The sequence below is a fragment of the Coenobita brevimanus genome, chromosome 65 (assembly GCF_032717465.1).
Source record: "Coenobita brevimanus isolate Jiangsu-jjx chromosome 65, ASM3271746v2, whole genome shotgun sequence".
NCBI classification, from domain to species: domain Eukaryota; kingdom Metazoa; phylum Arthropoda; class Malacostraca; order Decapoda; family Coenobitidae; genus Coenobita; species Coenobita brevimanus.
Window position 1 is genome coordinate 49,368,706 of NC_137018.1, and position 22,159 is coordinate 49,390,864.

General features: G+C 41.9%; 1 protein-coding gene across 1 annotated transcript; it reads right to left on the bottom strand.

The window, feature by feature from the left end:
- Positions 1-341: 341 nt before the first annotated feature.
- Positions 342-15,296, bottom strand: LOC145405015 (uncharacterized). The gene is made up of 7 exons (XM_080276515.1): positions 15,284-15,296; positions 14,562-14,684; positions 10,218-10,294; positions 8,667-8,749; positions 7,394-8,171; positions 1,796-2,014; positions 342-1,113 (listed from the first exon to the last, which is right to left on the bottom strand). Exons 1-7 carry the CDS (start codon positions 15,294-15,296, stop codon positions 625-627), a joined length of 1,782 nt encoding a protein of 593 aa, XP_080132641.1. The 3' UTR covers positions 342-624.
- Between the last annotated feature and the right edge of the window lie 6,863 nt (positions 15,297-22,159).

The following is a 22,159-nucleotide window of genomic DNA, read 5'->3' on the forward strand; positions in this document are numbered from 1 at the left end:
TACAATAGCCTGGTCACATACAGGAAACCAGAACGCTTGTCACTCAGTGCAGGGTCACCCGTTGATAGAGGGAAGATGAATGAATAAAAGAAAGAAAGGCAGAAGAGAAAGGATGGAAAGAAGGAAAAGTGGAAAGGGCAGGGACCCGAGAGCAGCACTACATCGAGTGAGTGGACGGTGAGTGCCCCCACCAACCATTAATAATAAATCCTGATTCTGATAGGTAAATTTTGATTAGTTCTTAACATTATTACTTAATTTTTATCTCACTGTTTTTTTTTTTTACTCGCTGCACAGCTTAACACACACACACACTGTGACACACACACGCACACTACATCTCCAGAAGTTGCATATATGAAGATTTTGTTCACGTCTTTCACTCATCATCGCAAAATCATTGTTTTTGAGCACCAACAGTTTGTCTAATGCACTTCCATATAAAAAACGTAGTTTTCACTGTCATTTCTCCTTTTCTAGGTACCAAATCACCGGTTTTCATAAAATAGTACATGGTACTTACATTAAAAAAAACAGTTTGTTAAGAAAATGTTTTATAAGAGTTGTTTTCAGATGCTATGGAACTGCGACTAGTGAACCCGTTTGTATCTTATGAATCAGATGTCAATGATTCTGCGCAACTTCCAGTAATTTATAAAACCTTTTTAGCATCGCGATCTGATCTGGAGAAATGTCAGGTGCAGGGAAGGTTCGTGGTGAATCTGTGATGTGTTCAGACTCACTACTTGACTCATCACCTTCATTCTCCCCCTCTGCTGTCCTGCTCTCACCCTCAATAGTTTCAGGATCTGTCTCTTCCTCTGAAAAGTCCATGGCACGAGAGATGCGACTGACAAAGCCATTGGTGTTGTGGGCCAGCAAGGACACGCTGTTCAGGTTGTTCACTGCTGACAATGGCAACAATGCAGAGTTGATCTTGCGGTAGCTGATAGCCAAGGGCAAGTTGGCGTCAAAGTGCCTGCTTGATTCCTCACAGCTGACGTGGAACCACCAGTTGCACTGCAGCACAGACTGGTCAAACAGTGTCATGTTGGGGCACAGGAAACTTGTCAGAGTATTGCCCATGGCCGCCGGAACACATAAGTGGAACACCTGTCAGGTATCATACATAATTATAAGAACACTGGACAAGTAACTAATGAACATCATATATCACTGTACAGAGTTCTACCTGTTTACCTGTATATCTTTCTATCTCTCTGTCTAGAGTGAGATGTCTTTAGCTACTGGGAGCGACAATGAACAACTCTCCATGCCATCCTACCCTCACTGTCAGACAGCCCTGCCTCTGTCCCGCACTACTCTCATTCATATACTGCATCTCTCAATCTTGCCCCTTCACCTCTTTCTTGGTATCCTTTCCCCCCTCTCTCTCTCTCCACCAAACTCACATATACTCTCTTAGCCAATCTCGCTCTCCATGCACTCCATTAAAAAAAAAAAAAAAAAAAAAAAAAAATCCAGTATATCCACATCAACATCATCATGCTTCCAACCCTCGTCACTTGATTATATCTTCACTTAACTCCATACATTCTTCTCCGACCACGTACTTCCACTCTCAAATTGAGTTGTCTTTCCAACAGAGTCCATGCTCCACATCCATATATTAATCTGAGGATCACAAAACGACTGTATCGTACTGTATTATACTCATCTCTTCATCCACGACCTCTCACCTCCTACTTGGGCTAACCATCATCAGGCATTCTCCTTCCCTTAGCTTGACCTCTTGTGACTTTATTCCCCTTCCCCTTCCAACTGCTCTCCTTACCTTACAGCCCAGCTGGGTGTCTGCGTATATCCCCGGCAGGTACTTCTGTTCCTCGCAGAAAAATTTAGTCCTGGGCACCTCAACTCTCTCCCCAGTGAGCTCGCCGGGGCTCGGGGTGTAGCCTGGAGGGTGGTAGTCCTTGGGCGCTTCCCTCACCACAAACATCCTCGCGGCGAAGGACGGTACGTGATCGGTGTCTGCTGGGGTATCCCATTGCACCTGTGGGGAACCCATACTGTACAATACTGGCTTCACACACACACACACACACACACACACACACACACACACACACACACACACAGCTCATCATTTTCATGCAAGGATTTCTGTAGTATGATAAACAACATTGTAGTCCTTCTTACAACTGACGTGGTCTGATCACGAGTAATCTAGCACAGTTCCAGCCGAGCATGACGTCACACAAAGCAGGTGTCGTAGATTCCAGTCTGTGTGTGTACAATACTAAACACTTTTCAACATTTTTGTGCTAACATGGTGCTTTGGGTAATTTTTGGTAGTTTTATCAAGAAAAAAAAAAAGTGAAATAGACAGACACAAAAAGCAATTAGGCCTTTAAAAGAGGGTTGGGCCGTTCAATCGGCAGGTAATCGGTAATCAGCCACTTTGCCGATTACCATAATTGGTAATCGGCCTTTTGACCGAATAATCGGAGCCAATTAGTTGAAGAAGCTTATATCTGTCTTTTATATTAACATGCATTAAAGTCAGTATGTGAGTATGATGATCTTGCCAAAACTTATACCCTCTCCAAAGCATTTAATTCAGGCAAGTTCCTATACAAATGTATATTAGTTACCGTACATTATCTATATTAGTTTTATGTGCTCCGCCTGTTTATTTTTACCATTTCCCACATCACGAAACAGACAAATAATGAAACTAAAAAAAATAAGTTTCTCATCTTGTTATAGTTCTTCATAAACACTGATACATTTTCTATACACTACCATTTCTAGTAGCATCTAGGATCACACAAGAACAAGAAAAATGGCAAATTCTAACAAAATACAACAACCAGGATGCAAAGAATGAGATGTTGCAACAAAGCAAAACTAGACTACAGACGAATGGCAAATAATATTTGCTCTCCATACAGGAGATGGCAGTTGGGCATTAAACAAAATTGAAAATAACATTAGGGTGATGTCTTTAACTTTGTGCTGCCAATATTTCATGAAGATTAATCACATTTAAAATTTCTTAATAATCGGCCGATTATGGACTACCGATTCATCGGCCCCCTTGTGGCGGGGGGGACAAAATCTGGCCGCACTATGGGGTGGTACTACTACTCTGTGGCCAGGTTGTGTTAGGAAGAATACTGCCACCGCATTCCCTGCGTGTCGTAAAAGGCGACTAAAAGGGGCGGGGTGAGGGGACTAGGGGCCCCCTCCTCTGTTTTTTAGTTCCTAGAAAGAGACAGGCCAGAGAAAGGGATGGGGGATGGAGTTATCCCCGTACCCTGAAGACTGGGTCTATGAATGTGAGTGGATGTAGTACGATTGAGGCTAAAAGGGAGGAGATTGGGAGAATGTTTTTGAGAAGAAAGTTGGATGTGTTAGCTTTGAGTGAAACGAAGATGAAAGGGAAGGGTGAGTCTATGTTTGGAAGTGTGAATGAAGATTGTCAGGTGTTGACAGAGGAAGGTCAAGAGGTGTGGCCTTGTTAGTGAGTCTGGAAGTACAGCAGTGTGTGACTGAATGGAAGGAGGTGTCATCGAGACTGATGTGCGTGAAAGTAAAATTTGAACGTGAGTTGTGGGTGTTTGTGAGTGCATATGGGCCTGGTAGTGAAAGGGATGAAGAAGAGAGGGAGTCTTTCTGGAATGATGTTGATGAGTGTCTGCAGGGTTTTGGAGTGAATGTGAATGTGGTAATGATGGGAGATCTGAGTGCTAAAGTGGAAAATGTAGCAGTTGAAGGTGTAGTTGGTATGCATGGTGTGCCTGGAAGAAATGAAAATGGGGAGCTAATGATAGCGATGTGTGTTGAGCGAGAGATGGTGATTGGAAATACGGTTTGAGAAGAAAGATATTTATAAGTATACATGGGTGAGACAGGAGGGAGGAAGGGTTGTTGATAGAACTTTGATGGACTATGTGGTTGTGTCTACGAATGTAATAGGAAGATTGTTGGATGTGAGAGGGGAGGGTGGAGGTATGTCTGACCACTACCTGGTGGAGGGAAAGTTAAGAGTAGGTAAGAGATGGGGTGAGAGCTAGGAGGGTTAGGTGTGGCAGGGAGTTTTTGAAAGTGAGTTGGATAAAAGAGAGAAAAAAAATAGAGTATCAGGAGAAATTGAAAGATGAGTGGAACGCAGTGAAAGATCAGGAAAATGGCAGTGTGGAGGAGGAATGGCAGTTGTTTAAGAGTGCTGTGGTGGGGCATGCAGAAGAGGTGTGGTGTGAGACGTGTGGGTGGTGGTGTAAGAAAAGGAAGTGAATGGTGGTGCGAGGAAGTACGTATGGCTGTGGCTGAGAAGAGACGTGCATATGAAGTGTGGCTGCAGAGGAAAGATGAGATGTCATATGAAAGGTATAAGGAAAAGAGGAATAGGGCGAGAAGGGCTGTGCGTGATGCTAAAGTGGCAGCAGATGAGAGGTGGGGTAGGCGGCTGACAGAGAATTTTCAACAGAATAAGAAAATGTTTTAGGAGGAGGTGAAAAGGGTGCGAAAGGGAGAGTCTGGGAAGGAAGAGTGTGTAAAAGCAGAGGATGGAAGGATGTTAATCGAGATGGATGCAGTAAGGAAGAGATGGGCAGAGTATTTTGAAAGATTGTTAAATGTAGAGGAGGAAAGGGTGGCTGAGATTGTGGCGGATGGAAGGGTGCAAGGAATAAATGTGTTGGGAGAGCTGAGTGATTCTTTGATCACGAAGGAGGAAGTGGAGAAGGCAGTAAAGGAGATGAAAACAGGGAAAGCTACAGGTATGGATCGGTGTGCTGTGGAATGCCTGAAGGGTGGTGGAGTGACTATTGTTGACTGGTTAGTAAGATTGTTGAATGTGTGCTTTGTGAACGGTATGGTGCCGATTGACTGGGCAAGTGCTTGTGTGGTCCCGTTGTATAGAGGCAAGGGTGATAAGTATGAATGTACTAGCTTTAGGGGTATAAGTCTGTTGACTGTTATAGGTAAGGTTTATGGCAGAGTGTTAATTATGAGAGTTAGAGAGGGTACAGAGGGAGTGATTGGTGATGAGCAATGTGGCTTTAGGAGAGGGAGGGGATGCATGGATCAGGTGTTTGCTGTGAGACGTGTGTGAAAAGTATTTAGCGGAAGGCAAGGATGTGTTTTGGGCATTCATGGATTTAGAGAAAGCGTATGATAGAATTGCTAGGGAGACTTTGTGGACTGTTTTAAGACTGTATGGACTTGATGGTAGGTTACTAAAAGGGGTGAAAAGTTTTTATGTAAATAGTAGAGCGTGTGTAAGAGTTGGAAATGCTGTGAGTGATTGGTTTCCCGTGAGAGTGGGGCTGCGACAGGGATGTGTGATATCGCCTTGGTTGTTTAATATTTACATGAATGGTGTTGTAAGTGGGGTGAATGCTAGAGTTTTAGGTGGAGGTCTGAGTCTGGTGATGTTGATGGTGGAGAGTGGAATCTGAAGCAGCTGCTATTTGCAGATGATACTGCACTGGTGGGTGATTCAGAGGAGAGATTGAGACAGTTGGCAGAGGAGTTTGGAAGGGTGTGTGAAAGGAGGAAATTGAAAGTAAATGAGAATAAGAGTAAAGTGATGAAGTGTACGAGGTTGGTAGATGGTAGGGGGATGAATATAGTTTTGAATGGCGAGTTGCTTGAGGAGGTAGAGTGTTTTAAATATCTAGGGTCACATGTTGCTGTGGATGGAAGAATAGATGCAGAAGTGAAGTTTAGAATAAATGAAGTAGGAAAGGTGCTGGGAGGAATGAAAACAGTGTTTAGATGTCGTTCACTTAGAATGGATGTAAAGAGAAGGTTGTATGAGGGTGTTGTGGTACCGACTGCGTTATATGGGGCTGAAACATGGAATATGGGTGTAGCAGAGAGGAAAAGTATGAATGTAATGGAGATGAGGTGTCTGAGGAGTATGTGTGGAGTGACACGTATGGATCGAGTGCGAAATGATGAAGTGCGAAGGAGAACTGGAGTTGTTCGGGAGATGGCTGGTAGAGTTGAGCAGAGAGTGTTACGATGGTTTGGGCATATGGAGAGAATGGATAATGAGCGATTGGTGAAAAAGATAACTAGATCTGATGTGAGAGGTGTAAGGCTGAGAGGAAGACCACGAATAGGATGGATGGACAGTGTGAAGAGAGCGCTGGATGCGAGACGGATGTCTGTTGAGCAAGGAAGAGTGGCTGTGCGTGACAGAAATAAATGGAGAGAAATTGTGAATGAATAAGTGATGACGCAGCTCTGAGGGGATATTCTCCCGCATTTGTTCTGATCAGCTAGTCAGGTCCGGTGCGGGTAAGGGGATGGTTCTGTTACGATGTGGCAGGGGTAAACCAGCTCTGCTGTCGGGCCCTGCTGCGGATGTCACTGATTGCATTGCGCAGTTGACCCTTGTGCGGTGTGGTACGGTGAGGATCTGTCCGTTCTCCCCTTTGGGGCTAAGATGCGAATGAATGTGTTTGAATGGATGAGTAAATGGGGAGTGTGTCGTCCTGTCTCGGCTACCTCCCTTTCCTTGGGGGAAGCAGCCTAGGTATATAGATAGATAGATTCATCGGTAATCAACAAAATTGCCTATCGGCCCAACTCTACTTGAAAGTGGTTTTTCAATACTGCATTCCAGTTGCCAGGTTTTCGGCAGCGTGCCAACCTTCCGGCATGAATTACTTAAAAAAAGAAGACATTTATCATATTCTATGTGGACGAACCATACACGCATGCAAATTTAAGGTCCATACAGCACTTCATCTGAACACACCCACAAGAATGTACAGCAGAGCATGGAATATTCTCTTTACTCTCACTCAATTTGGGGGGCACGGTGGCTCAGTGGTAGAGCATCGTAGTCGTGATCGGGGGATTGCGAGTTCGAGCCTCGCCCGGGATTGCCGTGCCGGGAGTGGTAGCGCGCTCCTTTAACCTAGCAGGGCTATATGGCCATAGTTGCCTAGCTTGGGGATTAAATCCTCTCACTCAATTTGAAATCTTATTTAATGAGCGATAAGTAGCAATTCAGTGTATGTTCAACTTCTGTCCTTTAAACTGCGCATACATCACTCTTGTCATCTGGACACAGGTGGTCTTTAGCCAGTCAGTCAGATCAGTTCATATCACTGTTAGGGTAATTTTTCTCATTACATACCTTGATAAGATAACTGCGTAAAGGTATCTGAAGCAATACACATTTCTCAAACCCAATCCCAATTTAATGGAAAAACAGGGGCTACGCAAAGACAAGGAACCCTGAGGACTTTTTTTTTTTTTTTTTTTTAATATTATACATGTGCTGTGATTCTCGTCATGTGAGCAAGAAAGGTGTCAGTAACGTGGTCAGATAAATCCGGTAGATATACATGTATACAGGACAGCAGTTAGATATATTGCTGTTACAGATAATAATTACCGTGAATCTCACCTTCAAAACCTGTGCAATCTCTGGGCCGACTGTAGGTGGTGGTTGTGTGGAGGTCTGGCGGTGGTGTGGGTGTGGTCGAAAGTGTGGCTGTGGCTGCGAGTGGTGCAATGCTGGAGGCGGTGTTAGCGGGGGAGGCAACTGTGGCACACTAAAGTCTTGCTGCGGCACACTGAAGCCCTGCTGCAAGTCGTCTTCACGAAACACCTTGAAATGAGTGTGGGAGCGCTTGTTAGGGGAGGCCAGAACGGGGTCGGCTGGGGCTGGAGTGGGATCGGGCGAGGACACGAAGTAACTGAAGGGCCAGGGGAGCCATGACAGGAAACTCTGCGCTCGTGAAGGTCGCCTGGAGTTTCTGCTGCGCTTCCTTGTCCTCTGTGGCGGGAAGGACGGCCTTGGTCTGTTAATAATTTGGTCAGTGGTAGTCCTCCTCTCAACTAAGTTTTGGGCAACAGGAACACCCTCTTCGATTGGTGCTTGGTAAACAGGCTTCCTCTCCAATGATGCTTCAATAACAGGCCTTCTCTCTAGTGACACAAGAGTGGCAGTGTCTCCTTTTTCCACTGGTGAATGAACAAAAGGGGCACTACTCTCTGTTACTGCCTGACCAGGAACACCTCTCTCTACTGACGGCTGACCAACACGAACTTTTTCCATGGAGAACGGGCCAACCACGTGCCTCCTCTGTGCCGGGACCTCGTAGACGGGTGAGCCTCTCTCTGGAAGACTTTGGCTCAGGGGTGGGGGCGGCCGGAGATCTTGGGGAAGTGGCCAGGAGTTGCTGTACAAGACAACACAATTAACTATTTCAACGTGAGTGATCACCCATCTGAAGTGCTGTTAATACATTTCATTTTTTTTTTTTTTTTCTGATTTCGGGCATCCTGTCACAGTCAAAAGGACAGAAATAATCTATTAACTTTCTCAAAGTAATGATGTCTGTTGTTCTTGTTGCCACATTATTTTAATCAACTCCAGGGAAATCTTTAAACTTTAGGGAGGATTTTAGCTAATATTGTCCAGACAAACGAATGTTTGAGACCAGCCTACTACCTCGGTGGCAGAACATACTTGAAACTCTCAAAAGAACAAGAGATACAGGAAGATGCTGAACTCTTTTCCTTCCTGCGACAAAAGCAAATTACTGTATAGTTATGACAAGGAACTGATCAGAAGTTCGCAAATCCAGGTCTAGGCATTGTGGATTTATAAACACACACACACACACACACATGGCCACTCAACGGGTAAAACAAGAGGGCGGACATTAACTTACGCTGCCCTGACTCCATGACCGTCCTGCCTCTTGCCCGCTTGGGGAGCTTCTAGGGCCACGTCAGAACTCCTGGCAGTGTCATCCTGAAGAGAAGAACCGTCAGAGAATTACCACTGTCTATAATTAACCCACAGATCCACCTATCATCAGGAAAGTTACCTGTCTGGGGATGTATAAAATTCTCTCTACAGCCAGATGCCTTAATCCCATAAGGGGTGGCCACAAACAAATCACCTCCATTGTCACACTGTCCCCTGTCATTCTGCAGCGCTCCCCTTCCCAACTTACACCCCCCTCTCTCATATACCTCTCCATCCTATCCCTCCATCACTGTTTAAAATTCGTTGTGTACAATTAACCCACATGTCCACCTATAACCAGGAAAGTTACCATTATCTGCCTAGGGATCTACAGAATTCGTCTATGAATTTCACACTCCTGTATTCATCATCAAAGTATCATCATGAATAGTACCACTGTCTTTTAAATTCTGAAAGGGAGACCATAAGAAAGTCAACGTTTTCTATACGATTGTAAACAGATGTTCCTTACTTAGCCATTTGATATTCTCGGGCAGCATGGGTAAAAGCCTAGGTCATGAAGTTACATTATTAACACATTTTTTTTCTTAAACATGCTTTTAGGTAATGACTGATTTAAAAAATTACTTCAAAACAACATAATAATTAGTCACTAACAGATATTAGGGGAAAAAAATACGCTTCACTGATTCACTGCTTTCAGAATCAAAACTTTAAAATAAAACATATTTAATAAGGACTCTACAGTTTATATACAAATCTAAGTATTACATGTTTTCATCACATATGTTAGCATTACCTATAAATGCATCTGTGTAATTAATCTACAAACCTTTTATCATCAGGTAAGTTGGCGTCATCAATCTCAGTACAGGAATGTGAGCCATTTTAACGTACAATCGGTACAATCTTGCCACACACCTCTCTATCTAATTACTTACCTATCTGTCTATCTATCTAATCCCTTGACAATCTATTCTATCTATCACACACACTTCTGCACATCTGCTGTATCATCTCCTGGTTCCATTTTCTAACCAATCCATCCACGGCTATCTCGGTAGTGTAAATCTATATAATTCCTTACCAATGTAGCATATATATATATATATATATATATATATATATATATATATATATATATATATATATATATATATATATATATATATATATATATATATATCGTAGCTACCTATTTCCTTACCAATCTATCCAAGCTACTGTATGTGCTTATCTCAGCATGTATCGTTTCAGTCGTCTATTTAGTGGTACGTCATCTATTTACCTTTATCTCTCACCTGTTCCTAGAGTGGGACACCTTCATGTGGTGGCACCGATATAGACAAGCAGAGGAGCTACCCGGTCATACAAACGTCCCTCAACTCTCTACCAAACCCCCCAACAGGAGAATGGTGGACTGCAGAAGGGCAACTCCAGTCTGTAGTGTACTGTATCGGGTTTACCTTCACGCAGACAAGCCTCTTTTTTTCTACTACTACTCTCTCACCTGTCTCCTGTGGTATCCTCCCTTCTTAGAGTTGGTGATGGACAGCGGGAAACCCTTCTCATTCCCCACCTCGAAACCTGCCGGAGATAGAGGTGGTTGTAGTTGTGGTGGAGATGGGAGTCACTGTGGTGGAGGTGGCTGCAGATGTGGTAATGGTGGTAACTGTGGTGAAGGTGGTTGTAGATGTGATGGAGATGGTTGCGTTTGTGGAGATTATGGTGGTTGTACTGTAGTGAAGATGATAGTGGAGATTATGGTAGTTGTGGTGTAGTTGATGGTGATTATGGAACTTGCGGTGGAGATGGTGGTACCTGTGGAGGGGATATTTGTCGTGGTGATGGTGGTAGTTTTGGTTATGACTAGTTGTGGTGAGGACGGGTTTAGCTGTAGTGAGACTGGTGTGGTTGTGGAGATGATGGTAGCTGAGGGAGATTGCTATTACCGTGGTGGAGATACGGAGAAAAAGAGGTGCATTTGCTATTGTGGTTAGTGACAGAGATGGTGGTTGTTGTGGTGGAGATGGCTGTAGTTGTGATAGTGATAGTTGTGGTGGAGATGGTTGTAGTTGTCATGATAGTGGTGGTAGTTGTGGTGATGGTGGTAGCTCTGGTGGAGATGGTTGTAGTTGTGGTGGAGATGGTTGTAATGGTGATGATGGAAGAATCTCACGCAAACTTTTCATAGTAGGAGTAGTTTTCATTATTCTTATTTATTACAACAACTACTACTACTACTGCTATTATTGGCCATCGATGCTCGTCTGATCCGTCACCCTTTGTTTATTTTTCAGAATTTAAAAAAAAAAAATATACTGTATACACATTCCGGGCCCTTCTTGCAGTTACACCAAAATCGGTTCACGCGTCTAGGAGCAGCCAGACAAACATACAAACAGACTGCGGTCCATTATTGTTATTATTATTATTATTATTATTATTATTATTGTTGTTGTACTCCCCTCCTAAGCAGTTTGAAATATCCTCCTCCTCTTCCGCTTCCTCATAATTATTATTATTATTATTATTATTATTATTATTATTATTACTGTACTCCCTCCCCTCCTTATTATTATTATTATTATTGTTATTATTTTGGTTACCTCAAGACGTTTTTATTCATTCCAAGGAGGACAACTAAAGGAATCAGCAGCTGAATATTATAATTTTGGTTGCATTAACTGTGGTAATGATGGTAAGTGATAATGGTATAATACTGAAAGGATTTTAATGTGGTAATGCTGGTGGTATCTGCAGTTGTAGTGGTGTTAAATACTGGCAGGTGGTGTTAACTGTATTAGCTGATGCATTTGTGGTACTAGTATGATTAATATGTTAAGAGGATTTAACTGTGGTGGTGTTAACTGTGATGGTGGTGGTGTTAAAACTGTGGTAGTGGTGGTATTTAACTATGATAGCGATGGTGTTAACTGTGGAAGTGGTGGTATGAACTATGGCAGTGATAATGCTAACTTGGCTGTGATGGTGTTGATTGTGGCAGTAGTGGAATTAACTATAGGAATGATGACGCTGACTGTGGTAGGAGTGGTATTAACGATGGTAATGATGTTCAGTGTGATGGTGGTGTTAAATGTAGTGGCTGTATCAACTGTGGTAGTGGTGTTATCAAGTATGGTCGTATCAACTGTCCTCACTGTGCTAATGGTGACTGACTGATTGAATGACTGACTGACTGAATATGCCAAAGCTAGGCAACAAAGGCCATATGACACCAAGGCAAAGAAAGGCAACGGCAGAAAGGGAAAATGTAGTGGTCTTGACGCTGAAGTGGTGACGTTGAAGCTGTTTTGACGCTGAAGTGGTGACGATGAAGCTGTTTTGACGATGAAGTGGTGACGATGAAGCTGTTTTGACGATGAGGTGGTGACGATGAAGCTGTTTTGACGATGAAGTGGTGACGTTGAAGCTATTTTGACGCTGAAGTGGTGACGATGAAGCTGTTTTGACGATGAAGTGGTGACGATGAAGCTGTTTTGACGATGAAGTGGTGACGATGAAGCTGTTTTGACGATGAAGTGGTGACGTTGAAGCCGTTTTGACGTCAAGGTGGTGTAGCGCTGAACTGGTGTGGGAAATCCTTAAACTATCCATGCCATGAAACCTAACGTCCAACCTGATAGTAGCAGAGGGAAAATAAAGGCCAAAAGAGACATGGAAATACTTAGAAGAGAGAGTGGACAGGAGAGCAGAGGACAGTAAGGAGAAAGACTGGAAACAAAAGGGTCCTTTTTAGGTTACAGGGGAAGTATTCTATCTCTCCGTCCAATTGGTGGCATTAACTGTCGTAACTGTGCTTTGACATCTCTGTTACTGCCACACATGTAACAAGTCCGCTAAACACACCAGCTCCTGACTGCCATCACTCTCAGCAACAGGAACTGTGTTGGGATTACCACACACACAGCACTTTCACAATTTGCTTAAATACATCTTTCCAATTAATAATAATAGCCCACAAACATGATCTAAGAATCCCTTGACCATTACCTAAATTTTCAAACCCCACAACAAGATCACGTTAGTTGAGTACTTAAGTGACTTTATATATATATATATATATATATATAAGGATGGTTCTTTGAACTTTGAATTCGAGGAAAGGTTAAAGAAGGCTAATCAGGCAATGGGAATGCTTAAAAATATTTGGAATAATAACAATTTCTCTGTGCATACAAAAATCAAACTTTATAAGGTAATGGTTAGGAGTATCTTAATTTATGGACACGAGTCTTGGTACAGCACAGTGACTATGGAAAATAAATTCTTGGTGTTTGAAAATAAGGCACTTAGAAGAATATTAGGAGTTAAATGGTGGGAAAGGATACCAAATAGTAGAATTAGAGAAATAACGGGAGTGCAGCCGATCGATGAATATGTTAGATTCTCACGATGGAAGTGGCTAGGACATGTGTATAGGAGACAGGGAATAGTACGAGGTACACCAGGGTGGGTGGCACTTGGTAGGAGAGGTAGAGGAAGGCCAAAAGAGACGTGGGTGAGGACAATGAGACGGGAAACTGGAGATGAGTGTTGGGGAGATCTTGAGGAGTTAGCACAAGATAGGATGTGGTGGTGTGAGTTCATCGAGGCCCTATGCATCCCCGAGGGTGCCACAGGAAATGATTGATTGATTGATTGATATATATATATATATATATATATATATACACGTGATCCACTGCACTTAAACGCTAAGTGCTACCAAGGTCTACCACATTTACTCTTTCTCCCATATGCTCCAATAAATCATTCCAAAAATAAATGAACAACTGTCAAATTGCAAATTCCTGAAATCAGTTGAGTGACATAATCCGACAATAAGTGCCACACTGGCTGCATGCTTAGCGACCATCTTCCCCCCACCCCCCTACACATTTCCCTCAGCATACTCCCAAACTCCTTGTACATAATCCAATAACTGGCATTGTTCAATGGCGTTCCCTATGCCGAGAAACCACTTTCAACTACATAAATATTAGGCTAAAAACAATAATATGTGGTGTCCTCTTTCCCTTGGTGTCGCTACCCGTCTACGCCGCTACCGAGGGCTGTATTCACAAAGGTTCTTACCCACTACGATAATCAAAGTGTCAAGGCAGTGAATCATCGGAAATGCTTTTGTCTGATCAGACATTTTTCCTTTCATAATATCTTTGGTTTAGTTGTAATGCGTTGGGCAACCGAACTAAATGAACACAGAGGTATAAACAATTATACACAGAACTTGAAGCCAAGAAAATGTGTAAATAGTGGACCACGTCTGGCCCTGATGACGTCACTCCATACACAGTTAATTGACAGAGAACGGAGGCTGGGCTAATTACCACTGACTATAATAACATTTATATACGTGGCACGCCGCTCATATTTGTGGACATGTAACAAATGAATAAAACCTTCGACCAAAGGACCTCCTTAGGTTATTCCTGCCATTACCAGACGATTTTACCCTGCTCAGGACACCATGTAGTGAAAAGGTTAATTATTGGAGGTTTTATTTAACCCCTTCTGTACGATAAGCCTTTCCTAGGATGAATAAAAACTTGGAGGCAGCCACAATTAAGCAATAAAAAGTTATTGTGAAGTATATATATGTCTGTATGTATGTATGCCAAAGTCTCCCCGGTCTCTGTTCTTTAACAAACTCGAAGAATCATACAAACGCCTAGAAACACATTAAGTCCCTCTAGCTTATGAATACTGAAGAGGAAATATGAAAATAGAAGAAATGAAAAGTTTGGCGAACTTTTGTCCACGTCTGTACATCTATATTTCTACAGAAGCATACAATAAAACCATCCCCTCCCCTCCCTCCCTCTGTACTCACCAAAATCGAAATTAGCTCTGATGCCTCCGTAATCCTTGACCCTGAAGAGATAGCTGTCCCTCACCCCACACTCCAGACTCCACCCCTTCTTGTTGTCCAGCACGCATATACCACACGCACACCCTGCACAGTAACGTAACAACCCATTAGTAATGTTATTAGTTATTGCACAGGTTTGTATCATTACTAAGGTATTCAATAAATGGTAAGTAGCAACTCAGCCATCAGTAACTGCATCAGTTATGTAACTCGTAGCTGGAGAGGTTGGTAACATCAATAGTATCATGAGCAGTAGCTGGGCTTAGTAATGCCATTAGTAACACCGGTTAGTCAATTAGTAAGTGGACATATAGCCTAGTACTATACCGGTAACAAATTATATATATATATATATATATATATATATATATATATATATATATATATATATATATATATATATATATATATATATATATATTACCAACACAATTACAGGTAGCATATAATCATCAGGCAACATGCTATCAGTCACAGGTAATCACCATTACCTCAGGCTATTAGTATACGCTGGAAATGGGTCAGCCCATTTAATCCGATGACAGGCTTTCTTTTTTACTCCAAATGATATGATTAAGCGATGGAAAGATCTCTGAAACTGGAGGGATTAGATACGGTACAGCCTTCATCATTCCTTTTACTGTCAGCTGTCCTCCCTGCTTTACATATCGCCTTGCGCTAACAAGAGCCAGTCATGTCGTAAGTTTCACTTTTTTCCTGCTCTTCAAACGCTGTTATGCAGAAAGAAACTTTTCGAAACAGAGGGTTATATAGAGCCCGCTTTGATTCCTAATTTCCTCACAGTCGTCAGGAGGATCCAGTAAAAAAAAAGGGGGGGGGGGGGCGCTAAACGTGCTTAAAATACGTCACCAGTGTGAAGAGGTGACGAATAAAGAAATAAGAAGTCTACATCGCATTCAGAAGCAACACAAGTAATATTATTAGATACTACAGCTGTACTGTTTTCATCTGATGGAACTAGGTCACTTCCAAAATTCAAATCTTAAGCTGTGGTTGCATGGAAGTTGAGTTAGATATGAGGTAGGAATGAGTCTCCTTGGTTACTAGTCAAACGTAACTTCTGATGTTCGGTAATAGTAAGTGCACAATACAACGGAAAACAGTAATATTTAACCCCAATCAGGTGACTTTTTTCTTTTATTCTTTCTACTTTTCCGATGTTCTCTTCAACTAATGCAAGGCGTCTCATACTACAGGGGTTTATCAAGGCTATAAATCTTGCCCTTCCAGTTCGAAAAAATCAGATCTTGCACATATAACACAAAAAACACCGACACACACACAGCGAGTTAAAGAAATGGAAAGCGACGAAGGGAAAGCAATGGAATATGAAAAACTGATAAGGACGAAAAACATACGGGTATACAAAAAGAAAGGAAAGCATCAACCTAAAAAAAATTGGAAAGCGAGAGGAAAAAGCAATACCGCGACCATCAAAAAATATAGAAAAAAAGAAACACCATGAAGAAATACTAAAAACAAGGTGGCTCATAGATTGCGGCCAACTTCTTCCAATGTCTACCCTCCACCATTTCCTTACTTCCCACGTAACTCATTAACCTTTACAGTTTCTCTCTCTCTCTCTCTCTCTCTCTCTCTCGTCCTTCTCCGGTGATAAAGAGTAGCGTTTATCGCCCTTACAGATCAGCAAGCCCCAGTAAAACATGTCTTGAACGTGCCTGGGCTGTAGGTAGTTGTTTTCCTGACGAAGACCCGTCAACCCTTTCAGCTCAGCGGATGGGCAAACGCTGTCAGACTGGAGGGTTGAGATGACTATGGTTGGTTCACGATAACTTGGCTCAGATTTTCGTCTTTTTGCAGATCATTTCACGCACCTCAGCGGAAGATTCTTTTCATAGCACATTTTCATGACTAGCATCATAATCCTGTGTTATTTTACTGTTTACAACTCAGTACTGAAGATGGAGAAAAGGCTATTGTAGGCAAAGTTAAAGTAAAAAGGGTATAGTAACCAAGGAGACTCATGGCTAGCTCATAACTAAGGCTCATCGAATTTTCTGCAACCACGACTTAGAATTAAATGTTAAAGGGTGTCCCAGTTCCGTCAGATGAAAGGAGTAACGCTGCTCCCCAATGCCAGATGTGTGTATGGCGGCCGCTACAATACACAACCATACCGTCTGATATGGGTCTGAACAACGAAAACAAACGAAATGTTACTTGATCACTTTACTGTGATGACTGGTGTCCTTGTGTGGTGGCAGGTATAACTGGGCGGTGGAGCTGCCCGGTTATACAAACGTCCCTCAACTCCCTCCCTATCCATCGGAAAGGAGGATCGTGGACTGCAGGAGAGGGGCAACTTCAGCCTGCAATCCACCCGGCTTTACATTCAGATAAGCTTGCGGTCGCTGCTACAACTACCGTACTGCTAATTCGATTACTACTCGTATATTTTGCTTTTGTTGTCAGCAGACATTAATGAAGACTGCTTAATAGCCTACCAGAGCAAATTATTCCCACGATATAAGTTAATGTCTAGATAACTGCCGTTATTAGCTAATGACCTAGTGGAGTACTATGAGTCGTTATAGCATTCAAAGTTTTAACTACTCTAACCTCCATTAAACGTACCGGGTAATGGTGGTATGAGTTAATGGTCTTGCACATAAAAAAAAAAAATCACTTACCACCACCACTACTACTATTACTACTACTACTACTCTTAGGTGTGGTTTGCTGTAGTTAGATTAGGTTAGGTTAAGCTAGGCTGGGTTAAACCAGATTCGGTTTCTAGGTTAGGTTAGGTGTAAGGTTATGTCTAGGTTAGGTAAGCTTTGTTGTGTTAGGTTAGGTTCAGCCCAGTTACGGGAGAGAATGCAAAGAGGCGGAAAGGAAAGTCAAATAAAAAATGAAAGAAAATCAAAAGAAAAAATCGGAGGTCATTGTATTATTACGAACTTAATGAAAAAGCTGCTTCTGGTGATATACGGTACTTTGCACAACGAATGTACTATTGTCTTGTGAGGTATTTTATCCATTGTCATCGACATGAATATACGCTACACGAGAGCAGTAAGGTGTTCAAAGAAGTTTTTTGGCTTGGGAAGTAGTTACGGAGTCTCTGGTCATAGTGAATAAGGATCTATCAAAATAATAATAATAATAATAATAATAATGCAATAATAATAAAGATGAAGTTGATAACCATGATGGCAATACTAATACTAATGTTCATGATTATGACATGTAGAATCACGAAGGCAACAACAACAGTAGTAGTAGTAGTAGTAGTAGTAGTAATAATAATAATAATAATAATCATCATCATCATCATCACTCACCAAAACAGCACGCCACCACGAAGACTATAGTACATGCTAATCCTTTCATCTTGGCGCCTCCTTCTCACTTATTGTTTATTCCTCACGCTTCTTCCTCTTCCTTTGGCACTTTCTCTTCCTCTTCCCCTCCTCACGCATCTGCCTTTACGTCTCCATTTATTTTATCTTATCGTTCCATTTTCACATAAACGAGAGGGAGAATGTCAAAATGCAGTTTATTTCACACCTTTCTCACCATCCACTACAGTTCGTTCACCTTAACTTGGCGGAGTGTTTCGTCCTTTTTGCAACTTAAATCACGTAGCTCACTGGTGGAATATGACAACACTACGACTCAGCTTCCTTTTCCACAGCACTTCTTCGTGACTGGCAACATATTCCAGCCCTAATCTCATGTTACAGTGCAGCAATCAAGATGGTGAGACGAAAATTTTAGGCCAAGTTAAAAAGGAAAGAGTACATCCTGTAGTCGCTTTCACCATTTTTCTGTGTACGGTTTCGCTCGTCTGTCAACATTTCGGTTCATCTTACTTTTTTTTTTTTTTCGGAGCAAGTTTTGATTTCACTATTATTTGCTTCACGATAAAAAGCATTAAAAGAAATCCAGCTTTTTTAACACTTTAGTTTTAATCTTCGTGTACCCAGATGAAAGTGATGTGATTATTTTCTTCCGGCCCTTAGCTCTTGCGACGGTTTTTCCTTTTTTCTTTACTTCGTTTTTCTTACTGTCTTCGGATGGCTTTTTCCTCTCCCGGCTTCGCACGAACAACCTGGAAGGAAAGAAACGCGGTCAGAAAAGTACATGTGGGAAAAGTAAAAACAATATATTTATTTAAAAAAAAAAAAAAAAAAAAAAAAAAAAAAAAAAGAAGAAGGCTACGTACTCCAAGACTGTACGGCAAATAATGGCGGGAACACAAAGAGGGCACAGTTATGCACTTTCAAGATAATATCCATGAATTTAAACAGACAGACTGACAGAGATGGAGAAATAACCAGATGTAGATATATATACCGGTATATATATACAGATACAGACAGATGGCAACAGTAGAGAAGAACAAAGACACCGTAGACAGACAGATACAGACTGATATATAGATGAGAGAGAGAGAGAGAGAGAGAGAGAGAGAGAGAGAGAGAGAGAGAGATTATTTACGCTTGAAAAACAGGGAGTAAGAAAAGAGTAGCACGTAAGGGTTGCATGCGGAGATAAACATCAAGCACAAACCCTTGCATGAAAGGCTTGAATAATGGGAGAAAGCTTACCGGAGAGAGAGAGAGAGAGAGAGAGTATCAGATAAATATCGCACTTCTAGCATCCTGTATATCTAACAAAGGAAAGCAATATTTACAAAGGAATAAACTTAACCAGCAAAAATAAATAAAAATAAAACGAATAACACAGGAACACTAAGAAGCAACAGAACAGTAGCAGCAACAACAACAGTAATAATAATGATAATAATAATAATAATAATAATAATAATAATAATAACAGTAATGATACCAAATATAAATACAGCCCAACTTGCAATAATCAAATAACCCCGCGTCCCCTACGTGACGTCATCCAACAATTATTGTAAACACTGCATCTCACTCTGGTCATTGTCTTGGCGCGGAAGAGAAAGGCGGAGGAAAACGAGATGTGCTAATGAGAGAGAGAGACAGAGAGAGAGAGAGAGAGAGAGAGAGAGAGAGAGAGAGAGAGAGAGAGAGAGGTTGATTTTCTGATAGGCTTAAAAGTTACAACACATTGAGAACAGTGAAACTAACATTCTTACGAGAGAGACAGAGAGAGAGAGAGACGGGGCATCTCCCTGCGGAATGAAAGCTAAGGTGGATGGAGGTGGGGTCGGAGGAAGGAGATTGAGGTGTTGACCGAGAGCTCCAGGCGCTGACCACTCCCTTCCCTGGTAGGCTGTCTGTCGGTCTGTCTGTCTGTCTGTCTCCTACATCCGCATATTATACTACTTTTTTAAATTATGACCTAGAATCTCTCTCTCTCTCTCTCTCTCTCTCTAAGAACGTTAATTTCGCGGTTCAGGGTACAAACGCTCCATAATGACCTCCCGGTTCTGGATGTGTTGTAACTTGTATGACTATCAGAAATATTGTTCTGTGTGTGTGTGTGTGTGTGTGTGTGTGTGTGTGTGTGTGTGTGTGTGTGTGTGTGTGTGTGTGTGTGTGTGTGTGTGTGTGTGTGTGTGTGTGTGTGTGTGTGTGTGTGTGTGTGTGTGTGATGGCAAAAACTGCTAAGGAAATGGGTGGACTCCAGTGGAAGAGGGTGTGTTCGGATAGCTGGGTCACGTGGAAAGAATGGGCAAGAGTATGGCGGTGAAACGGATATATCTGAGCGAGTCTGAAGGTGGCACCTGCGTGGTGGGTCGAGAAGGTGAAGAGATAGGAGTAAATGTGTGTAAGAAAGCGAGGTATGGAAGGGGATGAGGCGCGGGAACTGACAGTGGATCGAGCTGGGTGGATGAATTTTGTACGGTGGAGTGTATGACAAGAGTAAAATAGAATCCCTGTTTTGAGAGAGAGAGAGAGAGAGAGAGAGAGAGAGAGAGAGAGAGAGGATACTTATGCCCATGAGGTGGAGTTAGGAATGCGTGGTCTTGAATGGTGAATCAATGGGTGCAGTTCATGTACTCAGGCAGACTTTTGATAGTTACCATTCTAACCATTTTTTTTTTCTTATGCTCTCTGGACGTTACCTCAACTAGTCCTGAGGCTCAGCGGAACGTCAGGTTAACGCTGCTGTTACTGATTATGATGTAAAAGCAGATTATTTTTTTAAAACTTAGCTTCTTCCTGATAACAACTATTCATTTTTTAATCTGTCGTTACTATTATTACTACTATGATGATGATTTAGTTGTAGTAGTAATAGCGGCAGCAGCAGTAGCAAAGAAAGTGTTGCCAAACTATTAGTAAAATAACCATTAATGATACTGCTATCACTTATTAGTTATCATTAATATCATTCTGTTTATGGGCTAATCCTGTGGCAGCCAGTGAGTATTTCAAGGCACTTTATGAAATTTTAAATGCATTGCTCGTATTAGGTCATATTATTTATCCTGCAACTTAACTACATAGAACCCACAACACAGACTCTTGATGATATAAACTTTATCAGTCAGTCAGGGCACGTCCCAAGGCCTGCTATCAGCCAGACGAATGAGACTCACTGAGGGGTGTAGGTTAGTCATTATATAAATACCCGATAATGATCATGGTTCCGGGTATTACAGCTTCCTCTTCGCCTACTCATTTTCCTTTCGCCATCACTCATACCTGACAAGTTTCTCTATCACCTACAGCTCGCAGACTATTTTCCTCTCTCTCTCTCTCTCACCAACTAACTACGATAACTAAGTAACGCCAGCTGATGAGAGACCGATAAGGCTGGGTTATCAATTTAGCACCATTTTTACCTCCGCCATTGAAGTTGGCCCTGTTTGTTTGTTCATACGATATCTCAAAAAGTTATCGATGTGGACAGGTAGGTCATGGGCTAAGAAAGAGGTGGCATTTTGGTGATGGTCTGAGTTGTTTGGTATGGGAGTTGGAGGAGGTATGTGTTCTGTTTGTTTGTTTGTTTTTCCCTACCACCACATGATTATCCAACATAAGGAGGTGCATCTCCAGGCGAGAGGGATACAAACCATCTCCATTAACACGTACAATAAGGTGACGTTATTTTTATTATACTGCTTGTCTCCAAACGATATTATTCAGCTTGCAAGACTTTTCATTTTTTCTTTATAACTTGAGGTGTTACATAAAGCCTTCAGTGGCTCCTTCCCTACCAGTACACTCTCCTAATGTGGGTAAAATATGGAAGAAGCAGGAATTAAATAGAAAAAAAAATGAAGAAATAGGATGTTCAGCTCTTCAGTCTAGCAACGCATTTTCACTTCATTTTTGCTATGCCCAGATGATCTGATTAAACTAGGAAATATCTCTGCACGGAATTGACTAATGAAGGCTAAATCTAACTTCTCCAGTTCCAAAATCTTCTCCCACACTGAATAAAAGGGTCTGAAAACAGCAAAAAATGAAATACGTTAAATATGTCACTGAAATGAAGGAAACTAACTGTTCTTTCCATGGCACAATTACATACCCGCTGGTTAATTTTACGCTGCCTACTAACCCCACGCTCTCTAAGGGTTAAGGTTTCCCCATTCTTTCCTTCGTTTTCTCTTCTTCAGCCTGTTCACC